Source organism: Ascaphus truei, chromosome 6, assembly GCF_040206685.1.
Source record: "Ascaphus truei isolate aAscTru1 chromosome 6, aAscTru1.hap1, whole genome shotgun sequence".
In the NCBI taxonomy this organism is placed as follows: Eukaryota; Metazoa; Chordata; class Amphibia; order Anura; family Ascaphidae; genus Ascaphus; species Ascaphus truei.
Window position 1 is genome coordinate 17,552,607 of NC_134488.1, and position 14,497 is coordinate 17,567,103.

General features: G+C 48.4%; 1 protein-coding gene across 3 annotated transcripts in view; it reads left to right on the forward strand.

Moving 5' to 3' along the window:
• The first annotated feature begins 6 nt into the window (after positions 1-6).
• The window catches only part of FBXO2 (F-box protein 2), a 41,913-nt gene continuing 27,422 nt past the window's right edge, over positions 7-14,497 (forward strand). For 2 of the 3 annotated variants that reach the window (XM_075603477.1, XM_075603475.1), the window contains exons 1-6: positions 7-750; positions 2,111-2,171; positions 2,901-3,156; positions 9,954-10,080; positions 10,474-10,569; positions 11,854-11,989. In XM_075603477.1, coding sequence (XP_075459592.1) covers positions 2,907-3,156; positions 9,954-10,080; positions 10,474-10,569; positions 11,854-11,989 — 609 coding nt within the window. In that variant the 5' untranslated portion in view covers positions 7-750; positions 2,111-2,171; positions 2,901-2,906. Of the gene's footprint in view, positions 751-798; positions 1,674-2,110; positions 2,172-2,900; positions 3,157-9,953; positions 10,081-10,473; positions 10,570-11,853; positions 11,990-14,497 lie in introns of those variants that run through there. The other variant, XM_075603476.1, reaches the window with a different exon arrangement.

Below are 14,497 nucleotides of genomic sequence, written 5' to 3' on the forward strand. Positions count from 1 at the left end.
CAACACAGGCAATATCGCAATATAAGGGCATTTATAGTGCAATAAGTCACTTTTCGAAGTTTAGTGAATAAGCCACCAAGAGTTTGCCTGTCACACAAAACCCTGTACACTGGGGTTGCAGACCTGTCTGAGACATGCAAATGCACCATAAGTGGTATTTTTATGTAGGGTTTTTGTCACTTTTTTTACTCACCATAACTTGTTTAATATCTGGTTATACCCACATACCACCTTTACGTTGCACAGCCAGCAACCAACCTCGCACTGATGTGACCCAAAAGATTGAAACACTTATAGGTGTCCATGTTAAAATGGATAAGAAGTAAAAAGTAACACACTGTGCTCATTTGCATGTCATTACCCAGAATCCCTGACTGCAGTGGAAGCGCTATTTGCTAAGCAATAAGGAGGAAATACAGGGTTGCAGACCAGACTGCGCCAGGCAAATGCACTACAAGTGTTATTGTCATTTACTGTACCCTCTGAGATGTGTGTTTCAGTTCTCTCCTGCTTTCCAGGAGTGCTCCTGATGAAACCTCAAGTAGGTGAAACGCGTTGAGCTGACGTGTGAGCTGGAAGAGAGGACGCAGATACAGCACTGTTGCCGGCACTGCCAATCATCCGGGAACTCAACTCGGAAGTGCGGGACCGGAGCAGCGAGACGCAGAGTATACGGAGGAGGGGGGCTGAGAGAACGACGCCCATCCCGTTGCCCAGTGTGGCTACATGCTTTTAAAGATTTGACACCACGTGAGTGTTCAATTTTACTTGTTTATATTGATAAAACTTTTTATACAGTCGGCACTATTGGGTCCTCTACCTTTTATTTTGTAAACACAAGACCGACCAGAGTCTATCACGACACATCACTGCCACTGATTTGGGACATGCTAAAAAGAATGGGGAATATGTGAGTATATCCCCTGTGGATTTACAGACCAAACTCACCAAACTATTATTGCACATATTGCACTATTGTATTTTATTCTATATTTCTATATTGACCTGAGCGCCCCTTGACCTGGAAATCTGCACATTGGGATTATATACCGTTATTTTTCTGTAACACAGCTTGATGTATCCGGGCCAATATTTACAGTTACATGCATGTTCTGATATCAGCAGGAAATAGATTTTTCCATAGTTAGAATTGCTGTTGTATGATGGTGGTCGCTCCCATAGTTTCTAATGCATCACTCCCCAAAAACTTGCATCCTTTAAACATCCCCAGAAATGACCATTTGGCACAAGCTATACAAATTGCATTCAGCCCTGTGCCTCGCCCATGCAGATGCACAAACTGCAGTATGATGTAAGGAGGAGGCTGGGAGTTTGCTATGCTGACATAGTGTGTGAACAGCTGCCAGAATATGACCTTATAGATAGAGCAAGTAGAGCTGACAGTCTGAGGAGGAAGGGCCAGGGAGCTGTTCTCTTTAACTTGGTACTGGATCTTGGCTTTTCTGTATCCTATATGGTTAACATCTTCTACATCGGACTGATCCCATTTAATGCTGCGCTGAGTGTATGCAGATGTAGCTGGCGTGCTATGGTGGGGTATTCTGCATTATCACTGCCATTGAACCATAATGAAAATCTGAGATATTCTGCATTATGATGCGAAAATAACCCATGTTACTTCTGTACATTCACTTTGGATATTGTATTTACAGGTGAGCTTTAAAATGTACAGAGAGATTGCAATATACAGAAGCATTATTAGAGCACCTATTACATTTCTAATGTTACACCGGGAATAAGTTGTGTGCATACAAAGTTGTAAATTCATTGTGTGGAGATCCTGTGGAAGTCGGGAAACTTACAGATCCAAACACCGTTGGGTGCATCAATAGGTCTCCAGAAATGGGGGCACAGGTAAAAACTGTAGCACTAATCTGTTTACAGTGATAGAGAGGCAATGGACTGCACGAGACTGCCAGAGGTGAGTTTTATATGATTGTGTGGGCCGACAATAAACCTCTGAAAATTGTTGCAGCTCTTTCTGGTTGCCTGCAAACTGTGCATGATGTAATTGAACCCCAACGTTGCAGGTCCTCTGCGCGAAGAGGTTGTTCTCCAATGGTGTGTTAATATTTTGCTTTTGATTTAGTAACAGAACTGAAGAACGGGACACCTGGTATTGAAAACCCACTGCTAGGAACAGCTGAAATGCAAGTATAATACATGTTTGTAGTCTGTAGTCTGCATTGCATTATGATATAGCTGAAATCAATGCTTACTAGTGCTAACCCTGTAATGTTTGCCTTCTACCACAAGGGAGAAGTGCTGTCTAACTAATTCAGTGTTTCTCAACCAGTGTACAATGTCAGCTAGGGATGCTTATGGATTGGGACTTCGGTTTTAAGTTTTAACAGAAAAAACTACACTGATCTTGCACTTCCAGTTAATATTGATAACTCACCCCCACCCCCCTGGAAAATAAGGCATATTATTGAATTAGACCTCATGTAGCAACCAAGCCACAGCTAGGATACAAAGGCAACCTAAAGGAAGTATGGAAACTAGAAAGAAGTGCACAGATAAACACTGAATTTAAATGTGTCCATTTTTTTCCGTGGTTAACACTGATAAACAGACATTAGTTTAATAAAATTAACAATTGGATATACACAATCTTAGCGAGCCTACAACCCGGTCACACAGTTTTATTTATTTCATTGTGCCAACTGGAGAGTTACTGGCAAAGTGAGCTCAAACCTACAGCAGTAAACACATAAGCCCCCAATGCACTTCCAACATGACAAATTCTTTGATTCCTTTCTGTTTTCTTCTCATAAGAATGGGTAATTTCGGTCAATCTTCAATCATGCGTGATGGTGCTTTGCAGGTTAACGAAATCGCAGGGAATCGTTTGATAACTCTTATCTCACTGGTTTCAGAAACTAATGGAGACTTTCCCTGAAGATGTTCTGACCCGAATCCTGGCTGGAGTCCCTGCCGAACACTTGGTCCTTGTGTGCCGGTTGGTGTGTAACCAGTGGAAGGACATAGTGGATGGGACAGATGTTTGGCAACTGAAGTGTCAGCAGGAGGCCCTCACTGAAAGGGAGAGAGAGACTGAACCAGACAGCTGGAAAACAGTATACTTCTTAAGCAAGAGAAAGAGAAATCTTATCAGGAATCACTGTGGAGAAGGTAGGAAACCAGTTCGATTAAAACAGCAATTCCCTCAACCTAAGCCGGCGCCCCTCCCCCCCGCCTCCCCCCCATTTATTGCATATTGGAACCATGTGGTCCCTAGAGCTATAAAGGTGTCTCCCGAGATACTTGCCTGTTAAAGGTACCAGCATTGCTTCCTGCATTTTAAATCTCCTGGGTTAAGCGGGGTAAATAGGAAGATGTTAGCCGCCTTTTGTTTCCGCTGGAGGGTATATCTTGTGAACTTGTGGTTTGCTATTGACCTGCCTGACCTATGGCAGACATTTTATTTCCCCTGGTGGGAGATTTAAAACCTGTAATTCATGGTATGTGTCTGGGGAGCCCCCAGAGCTGAAGAGTGGGGAGCCACCCGGAGCTGAAGAGTGGGGAGCCCCCCGGAGCTGAAGAGTGGGGAGCCCCCCGGAGCTGAAGAGTGGGGAGCCCCCCGGAGCTGAAGAGTGGGGAGCCCCCCGGAGCTGAAGAGTGGGGAGCCCCCCGGAGCTGAAGAATGGGGAGCCCCCCGGAGCTGAAGAGTGGGGAGCCCCCCGGAGCTGAAGAGTGGGGAGCCCCCCGGAGCTGAAGAGTGGGGAGCCCCCCGGAGCTGAAGAGTGGGGAGCCCCCCGGAGCTGAAGAGTGGGGAGCCCCCCGGAGCTGAAGAGTGGGGAGCCCCCCGGAGCTGAAGAGTGGGGAGCCCCCCGGAGCTGAAGAGTGGGGAGCCCCCCGGAGCTGAAGAGTGGGGAGCCCCCCGGAGCTGAAGAGTGGGGAGCCCCCGGAGCTGAAGAGTGGGGAGCCCTCCGGAGCTGAAGAATGGGGAGCCCCCGGAGCTGAAGAATGGGGAGCCCCCGGAGCTGAAGAGGGGAGAGCCCCCGGAGCTGAAGAATGGGGAGCCCCCGGAGCTGAAGAGGGGAGAGCCCCCGGAGCTGAAGATAACGCAGTTCAGTTCCCATCCTGTAAAATAAAAGCGTACAGTTGCTGATTGCTGCTTTAAAGCGGTAATCCATGCAGAATTATTGTTTCCTTCCCCCATTGGATTGAAGCAGGGGGTCTCTGGAGCTTGAACTGCATACATTTCAGCTCCGTGGGCCGCCTGTTTCCCGAGACACTTGCCTCCATAGGGGGGGCCGGTTGCCACTGGCTCGGCTAGCATGATTCATGTAATGATGGAGTTTCAAAGCTCCCGCAACTTGTGGACCAATGGGAAGCCATGACGTCATCTGTCTAAGCATCCTATTGGTCCACATGAGAAGGGAGCGTCAAACTTGGCCGAGTTACTGGCACCCCCTACTGAGATAAGTAACTTGGGAAGCAGGCGATGACCGGAGCTGAAATGAATGCGGTTCAGCTCCTGCTTCACACGGGTGTGTAAAATAAGGCCACCTGGACTGTTCAGTTAAGATGAACTTCAAAAGAATGTTACATCAGGTAATACAGGCATACCCCGCATTAACGTACGCAATGGGACCGGAGCATGTATGTAAAGCGAAAATGTACTTAAAGTGAAGCACTACCTTTTTCCTACTTATCGATGCATGTACTGTACGGCAATCATCATATACGTGCATAACTGATGTAAATAACACATGTGTAACAGGCTCTATAGTCTCCCCGCTTGCGCACAGCTTCGGTACAGGTAGGGAGCTGGTATTGCTGTTCAGGACGTGCTGACAGGCGCATGCGTGAGCTGTCGTTTGCCTATTGGACGATATGTACTTACTCGCGAGTGTACTTAAAGAGAGTGTACTTAAAGCGGGGTATGCCTGTACACATCTTTTATTTTCGGCAAACTGCAATGACGGCTTTGTTTTTTGTTAATAAGATTGCAAGACAAAATGACACAATGATATGCCCAGAGCAAAACCATATTGAAACCGCATTATGCAATGACAACTAGGAGGCTTGATTTCAACTCATAGATTTCTGATGTAATAACTTTTTGTTCCATTGTCAATAAATATAATACTATGTAACTGGTGGACGGCAGAGTGAAAAGGGCAAACTCGACAGAAGTCCAAACTGAGCTAACAGTGGCATGTTTAAGAGGTTATATCTGGGTGGTTCATGACTGTCTTTACAGAAATCACCCTATACATTTTAAAAATAATTTTAACAGCCGTCTTGACAATCTTTTCAAACAATGTAAATTGAGGTTTGGAGTTGTTTTAGTTCCTTTACCTTCTGTTACCATGGGTGTTAAGCTTCAGAACCTCACCCCCTCTTCCAATTGGGTATTGAATATGAGGATGCCCACAAATCTGATCCCATTATCATTGGCAGTGTTCGACAATTATATACATTTACACACCCGGGGCGGGTGGATTTAACCCCCGGGCGAGTAAATATTGGCCCAAGCAGCACACGTGTGTTTTTTAAATTTCCCGCGCTCGCGCTGGAGGAAAAAAAAAAAAGCCGGAGGCGGGTTCATGTTGTTGGGGGAGATTACCATGCCTCTGGCTCTCTGAGCAGTGGCCTCCCTCCTCAGCGCTTCCACTCCTCCCCCTTCCGGCAGCCAGCCGCTTCCATGCCTGTCTGCCTCAGGCCCCTGCAGGGCCATCTGTCACCCCTCCCATCGGGCCATCCGCCCCCACTCCCATCGGGCCATCCGCCCCCCCCCTCGCATCGGGCCACCCGCCCCCCCCTCGCATCGGGCCACCCGCCCCCCCCTCGCATCGGGCCACCCGCCCCCCCCTCGCATCGGGCCACCCGTCCCCCCTCGCATCGGGCCATCCGCCCCCCCTCGCATCGGGCCACCCGCCCCCCCCTCGCACCGGGCCACCCGCCCCCCCTCGCACCGGACCAACCGCCCCCCCCTCGCACCGGGCCACCCGCCCCCCCCTCGCACCGGGCCACCCGCCCCCCCTCGCACCGGGCCACCCGCCCCCCCCTCGCACCGGGCCACCCGCCCCCCCTCGCACCGGGCCACCTGCCCCCCCCCTCGCACCGGGCCATCCGCCCCCCCCCTCGCACCGGGCCATCCGCCCCACCCTCGCACCGGGCCATCCGCCCCCTCGCATCGGGCCATCCACCCCCCCCCTCGCACCGGGCCATCCGCCCCCCCCTCGCATCGGGCCATCCGCCACCCCCCCCTCACACCAATCTCTCCCGGCCTCCGTGACCCCCCTCTCACCCCACGCGGCGTCGGTGTGCCGCCTCTACGGACACTGCCGATCTGTCAGCTGTTAAGGAAACCCCTGATGGCCAGCTCAGTTGTTAGCAGGGGAAATCCCCTAACAGGAGCCTCTCCCTGCTCTAAGCAGGGGAAATCCCCTACCGGCCCTTCTACATCTACCAGTGAATACTGCAGCGTCGGCGTCCCACTCTGGAGGGGGCGCGGGCCCTTGCAGAGACCCTCCTGCCGTGCGGAGGCCCCCGCTGCCATGTGCGACCCCCCCTGCCTTGCAGAAGCCCTCCTGCCGTGCGGAGGCCCCCGCTGCCATGTGCGACCCCCTGCCTTACGGGTGAGTGTTTGTGTGTGTGAGTGACAGACTGTGAGTGTGAGTTTGTCTGAGTGAGTGTGTCTGAGTGAGTGTGTGTGTCTGTGAGTGTGTCACCCTCTCTCCCTCTCCCTGTGTCACCCTCTCCCTGTATCACCCTCCCTCTCCCTGTGTCACCCACCCTCTCCCTGTATCACCCTCCCTCTCCCTGTGTCACCCACCATCTCCCTCTGTCACCCTCTCCCTGTATCACCCACCCTCTCCCTGTGTCACCCTCCCTCTCCCTGTGTCACCCACCATCTCCCTCTGTCACCCTCTCCCTGTGTCACCCACCCTCTCCCTGTGTCACCCACCCTCTCCCTGTGTCACCCTCTCTCCCTCTCCCTGTGTCACCCTCTCACTGTATCACCCTCCCTCTCCCTGTGTCACCCACCATCTCCCTCTGTCACCCTCTCCCTGTGTCACCCACCCTCTCCCTGTGTCGCCCACCCTCTCCCTGTGTCGCCCTCCCTCTCCCTGTGTCGCCCTCCCTCTCCCTGTGTCGCCCTCCCTCTCCCTGTGTCGCCCTCCCTCTCCGTGTCGCCCTCCCTCTCCCTGTGTCGCCCTCCCTCTCCGTGTCACCCTCCCTCTCCCTGTGTCACCCTCCCTCTCCCTGTGTCACCCACCCTCTCCCTCTGTCACCCTCTCTCTGTGTCAACCACCCTCTCTCTGTGTCAACCACCCTCTCCCTGTGTCACCCTCCCTCTCCCTGTGTCACCCACCCTCTCCCTGTGTCACCCACCCTCTCCCTGCGTCACCCTCCCTCTCCCTGTGTCACCCTCTCCCTCTCCCTATGTCACCCTCTCCCTGTCACCCTCCCTCTCCCTCTCCCTGTGTCACCCTCCCTCTCCCTGTGTTACCCACCCTCTCCCTCTCCCTGTGTCACCCTCCCTCTCCCTGTGTCACCCTCCCTCTCCCTGTGTCACCCTCCCCCTCTCCCTGTGTCACCCTCCCCCTCTCCCTGTGTCACCCTCCCCCTCTCCCTGTGTCACCCTCCCCCTCTCCCTGTGTCACCCACCCTCTCCCTGTGTCACCCTCTCTCCCTCTCCCTGTGTCACCCTCTCTCCCTCTCCCTGTGTCACCCACCCTCTCCCTGTCACCCTCCCCCTCTCCCTGTGTCACCCTCCCCTCTCCCTGTGTCACCCTCCCCTCTCCCTGTGTCACCATCCCCTCTCCCTGTGTCGCCCTCCCTCTCCCTGTGTCGCCCTCCCTCTCCGTGTCACCCTCCCTCTCCCTGTGTCACCCTCCCTCTCCCTGTGTCACCCACCCTCTCCCTCTGTCACCCTCTCTCTGTGTCAACCACCCTCTCCCTGTGTCACCCTCCCTCTCCCTGTGTCACCCACCCTCTCCCTGTGTCACCCACCCTCTCCCTGCGTCACCCTCCCTCTCCCTGTGTCACCCTCTCCCTCTCCCTATGTCACCCTCTCCCTGTCACCCTCCCTCTCCCTCTCCCTGTGTCACCCTCCCTCTCCCTGTGTTACCCACCCTCTCCCTCTCCCTGTGTCACCCTCCCTCTCCCTGTGTCACCCTCCCTCTCCCTGTGTCACCCTCCCCCTCTCCCTGTGTCACCCTCCCCCTCTCCCTGTGTCACCCTCCCCCTCTCCCTGTGTCACCCTCCCCCTCTCCCTGTGTCACCCACCCTCTCCCTGTGTCACCCTCTCTCCCTCTCCCTGTGTCACCCTCTCTCCCTCTCCCTGTGTCACCCACCCTCTCCCTGTCACCCTCCCCCTCTCCCTGTGTCACCCTCCCCTCTCCCTGTGTCACCCTCCCCTCTCCCTGTGTCACCATCCCCTCTCCCTGTGTCACCCTCCCCTCTCCCTGTGTCACCCTCCCCTCTCCCTGTGTCACCCTCCCCTCTCCCTGTGTCACCCTCCCCTCTCCCTGTGTCACCCTCCCTCTCCCTGTGTCACCCTCCCCCTCTCCCTGTGTCACCCTCCCCCTCTCCCTGTGTCACCCTCCCTCTCCCTTTGTCACCCTCTCCCTATGTCACCCTCTCCCTGTCACCCTCCCTCTCCTTGTCACCCTCCCTCTCCCTCTCCGTGTCACCCTCTCCCTGTGTCACCCACCCTCTCCCTCTCGCCCTCTCTCTGTCACCCTCTCCCTCTCTGTCGCACTCTCTTCTTCGCTCGCTCTGTCGCACTCTCTCTGTCGCACTCTCTCTGTCGCACTCTCTCTGTCGCACTCTCTTCTTCGCTCTCTCTGTCGCACTCTCTTCTTCGCTCTCTCTGTCGCACTCTCTTCTTCGCGCTCTCTGTCGCACTCTCTTCTTCGCTCTCTCTGTCGCACTCTCTCTGTCCCTCATTCTCTGAGTGTGTGTCTCTCATTCTCTCTCTTTCTCTGTGTGTCTCTCTTTCTCTCTGTGTGTGTGTGTGTGTGTGTGTGTCTCTCTCTCTCTCTCTCTGTGTGTGTGTGTGTGTGTGCCGCTCTCTCTGTGTGTGTGTGTGTGTGTCTGTCTGTCTGTCTGTCTGTCTCTCTCTCTGTGAAGCGCCGACGTCAAAACACTGGTTACGGGGTTCAGGAAACTAGTCATTCACATCTGGCTTTTATTTCTAGATCCGACATTGACACACACACACACACACACACGACTAATTGTAGTATAATGTAATACAATAAATACATTTATGTCAAAAACGAATGTTCTGACTAGGAATTTATTAAATGTATTTTATTTATATATTTTATTTTAAAGCGGGGTTGGGGGCAGGACTAGGGGCGGAGTTGGGGGCAGGACTAGGGGCGGAGTTGGGGGCGGGACTAGGTGGCGAGTAGATTTTTTGGTTGGGCGAGTAGATTTTTGGGTGATTTGTCGAACACTGATCATTGGGATGGATGAAATAGGTTTAAGAAAAACATCCACGTCCTTTTCTAATTGAAAACTCCCCCAAATTATTGAAAATACTTATACAGGTATGATTTTTGTTTTCTAAAAAAAAGGAAAACATTGTAGTTCTGCCTTTTTAACATATTACTAAGTGTAGATCTGTATGATCCGTAGTGGGATTTCAGTACTGCACATACATTATAAAGTACAGAACGTGAAACTTCTGATTATCTTTGGTGCCATCATCACTTGTTAGAGTTTTTTTTTTTTTTTTGTTGTAAAACTCGGTAAGCAATTTATATCTCAAATGTTTAATCCATTTTTAAGTGTCTGCCATGATTAAGATCCTTTTACTTTGTTTGAATCAGATCTCTGAAGCTGGTCAGGAAATATACAGTATAGTCTTAATGTATAGTGACAAAAAACATACATTCATACAGTATGTGGCCGTAGATGGACAAGTATTGAATACAAAAAGGTTAAAACAATGTGATTTGTAGAGGATTTAGAGTTCTGGGAGGATGTGCAGAATGGAGGCGATGGTTGGAAGATCGAGGAGCTCCCAGGAGACAATGGACAAGAATTTCCCATTGAAGGAATCGACAAATGCTTTGCTTCATCTTTCCAGTAAGTTTTATTCATCCTGTGTGCTCACTTTGCCAATACTCCATTCTTCTCTCTTTCTATAAAAATCTTTAATGTGTTGTTGGTAATATGAGCACACTTATAAAATTCTATATAATAAAATGCAATCTTATAATATGGATCTTATAATTTAGCAAAAGCTTTAGACAAGTACATCGCAACCAAGCAGTAGAAGTATTGGCACAAAAAAATTATTTACAAGGCAAATGTATACGCAAATCCATAAAACAATTCTAAATGAGAAATTCGTAAATCACTGTTTTTATTTCTATCAGTTTTAAAACGGAAAAATCAATACAAAGTTAATAAATTCACAGTAATGACTGAAATATTCAATATCCCAAAGATACTGAGAAATATTCCTTCTGATTGCAGGTGGTGCACTAAATCTCAGGTCATTGATCTCCTTGCTGAAGGATACTGGGAGGAACTAATGGACACAGATCAGCCAGACATTGTGGTTAGTGACTGGTAAGTGTGCACACACATTTTATATGCAAGAGGGGAAATTTACTATAAAACCAGAATCGCAGTGCTCCCGAAATCAGCTAACATATTTGTAATGCGGTCCTTCCAAATGTGATTGGGATGTTGCATCAAGAGCCCTATGGTTCCAACGCTAACCAATGTTAACCCAACAGGTGACTGCCTTGTAATACTACTGCAAATAAAAATATCACTTGTGAGCGCATTCACATGTCTCAGATAGGTCTGGAACCCTACACAATAATTAAACCGTGCTCAACTAGACTAAAAGTAGGGATAGTGTGAATAGTAATACAAGCGTGCTCAGTTTGAGTGGACCAGGGTAATATGGTCCAAAGTCTAGCAACCCCCAGCCGGGGGGCCTTAGTAAGAATGAACAGAAATAGAACAGACAAACACAGCCTGTATAAGTAAGTGTATTGAACACCAATAATAAATCAATTTCTGCTCACTTACATGTGAGTATAACTCGAAGGGAGTAGTGGAGTGCGGGCACTGGCACTTCTGCGGTTAGCTGAGTCTCCGGTGGGTTGTGTCCTCTCGCTTGTCAGGCTCTACCTGGCCGGCGTCCTTCACCAGATCCCGGAAGTCGCGATGTCTCACGAGATTTCTCCTACGTCGCTTCCGAGTTGCATGCGCAATATTGCACTGCTATTCAGGTCTCCTCCTCTCCTCCGCGTCCACCGCTGGATACTGATGCGGCTCACCTCGAAGTGACGTAGGAGAAATCTCGTGAGACATTGGGACTTCCGGGTTCCGGTGAAGGATGCCGGTCAGGGAGAGCCTGAGAAGAGAGAGGACCCAAACCCATCTGAGACTCGACTCACCACGGAAGTGTCAGTGCCCACGCTCCACTACGCCCATCGAGTTATACTCACAAGTGAGCAGAATTTTTTTTTTTTTATTGCTTGTTCAATACAATTACTCACACAGGCTGTGCTTGTCTGTTCTATGTCTTTTCGTTCTTTCTAAGGTCTGGAACCCTGCTTTTCCCCATTTTCTCTTGGCATACAATTCCACTGCAGCCAGGAATTCTGGGAAATGACATGCAAATGAACACAGAGTGTATGCCTTTTACTTTATGGTACTTTATGGTTATTATATTACCAAATACAATTACAATGGCCACGTTTATCCCTTATATTTGGAAATTAAGATTTATAGCAACTTCAAACAATGCAATGCAGTTTCCATCTCTAGTCTATTTCAGACGCTGGGGTTGTTGTTTGAACTCTTGGGTCTCTATTAAAGTACCCGGTGTGATTTCAGGTACGCAGCACGGACGGATGCAGGATGTCTCTATGAACTCTGTGTGCAGCTTCTATCTGACAACCGTGACGTGATAACGGAATATAAGAGCGAGATCATTACCATTCCTCAGTTTAATGATGCCAACTGGAACCAGGTGAGCTCAATAAATCACCCACCATAAGTGATTCAAGGTTGAATTCATGAACATGCACTGAAGGTACAAGTACCTGCAAGCTTGGCACTTTGCACACCGTACAAGTTAGTCCCGTGTCCATATGTACAAAAAAAAAGAAAGTAAATAAGTAGCACACTTCCACAAAGGCCCTTTATTTAAAATGCGGTGAAGGTGCTTCCCTATTCTGGGGAAGATTTTAGCTCCATTCATGTGAATGAAGCTAACCTTTTCTGCATCACTGGAAATCAGCACATCGAGTTGAGTCCATAGGCCCAGGTGCACACAGCTCCGTCAATCAGGGCAAATAACGTTGGGTTACCTAAAATAGTAACTGAGGTTATTTTCAGTTAGTTTAACGCAAATCCACTAAACTTAATATATGCAAATCAACGGCTATATAACAAAAGACAGATAAAGTGCGCAAATTAATAATTCTATTGAGTAAACCCTTAACCACCGTGTGTTAGATAAAACAAAATACAACCTCTAAATCGATAGGTGACCTGCAGCTATATGAACAGGGGTAAACCCCTAGGCAACTGAAACAAAAAAGACAAAAGCGCAAACGCACATAGTGAAGTTTGTAAAAATGGGTGAATATAATTTTAGGGTATAATATCTGCGTACATCAGGTTAGTGGGTATAAAGCATTTCATGTGCAATACATGAGTTTACCAACGCCGCACTGCCGCCTCCAGACTTTAGGAATTCTCTCTCACAGCATCCAGGACACGCTGTCTCGGTTGTAGTAGGAAACCTCCTCTGTGGTGTTGTGTCTCGGTCAGTCTCCTTCCCCGATCGCTGCCGTTATAGCTGCTCCTTCTCGGGTCTGTTTCCAGCTACCACTGCGTCTCAGCTCACTTCGGCAGTAGGTCACGTGTCCCGCGGGGTTTACGACCGGCCGCAAAGGGAGGTGATGCCGTAAAGCACGATCTTAGCTTTACTGCAGTTTGCCGAATGCAGTTATTTTGTGAGAAATCAGTCCAATGCAGGAAAAATCACACAAAGTGTGGGGATACAGTCCTAGGACTTGTTAAAATCTTTATCCAACGCGTTTCGAAGCATAAGCTTCTTCTTCAGGGATAAATTTGAACTGAATTAAGAGCATATTTATACCCATAGTCCGCTACTGATTGGTCACAATCAGAGGTGTCTACACCAATCTGATCCTCACTTTGCACCATCCCACAATTGTGGGTATTTGAAGTAATGACTTCTTAAAGTGCTCTGGATGGTTGACCTATTCAGTGCTGGTCCAGGGGTATAATAAAATCACAATACATTTATTCATTTATTAATACATATTAGCAACTTAAAAAACACTTAAATAAAAATGCCAGTGATTAAGAGTATTTCAAAGGCAATCCAATAGATGTTAAGTGTGTTTATAGAGTCAGATTCATCACACCAACCCTGTGGTGTAGCAGCTAGAGAATTGCTACTAGCATTTGAAAGGTCATGGGTTCGATTCCTGCTTGATTATTACATAAAATGTATTCACTGTTGGGCTGTTATTGGTCAGAGAGAGGTCATGTGACCCCCCCTCTGCGCTCGAAAGTTAAATTGAAAGCCACGCACATTGATGTGGCCTGATGAAGTAGAGAGAGGAGAGAGCTGCAGATGCTGGGTAAGCTAATAAAGCATTGAATGTTATGAAAAAAAAAAAAAACCCTCGGAGATGGTTATAAATCGGGAGCCAGACTCAGAGCGTGTTATAAGCGGATCAGCATTGTAGCAGATCGTGTAATAACGGGGTTGAGCTGTACCACACATATATCGCAAATGTGGCAATTTATTATTAAATAACAGTACTTTATTTTCAGAATTTTATATCCATACAACCTCTTCAGTAGATGACCACACACTTCTTAGGCGTGATGGACACAGTACAAAAGGAAGATAATATTAATAGTCCTAAACATAGAATGCTAAGAATATTATTGCATCAAATCCGTGTATCTATTGACTTTTGCTTAAAATTAATATTATACATACAGATGATGCATGTGAATGTCTTGTTCCTAATTAGTAAAATGTACTTAAACTTTTTTTTTTTTTTTTTTACAATCTCGCTACCTGAGTGAGACAGAGGGGGTTTTCCAGCCCCTTCAAATGATATGGTGCAAAGAAGAAGTCCTCTGCCGCGTAGATCGGTGGTGAAATATAAAAAGAAAAATGGAAGAAAAACAGTAATGGTGTAATATTGTTAGAAACCCCAAAATTGGTAGAAAAGAGAAATACAGTATGCACTTAAATATATCCTGCAATAGTAGAATATTTAGGCTATTGAGTGCATAGTTCTGGGAATAATTGTTGTCAACTGGAACATATGACTTTAGATAGACATTTCCGTGTTGTATGCCTTATATAGGAAAATAAAAAATATCATAGTATAGTAGTTTTTATTCTTAGAAATATTTGTATAAAAAGTGACTATCTCACTCACAAATGTTTTATCTTGAGCTTTGTGCAATTTGAATATAAAAC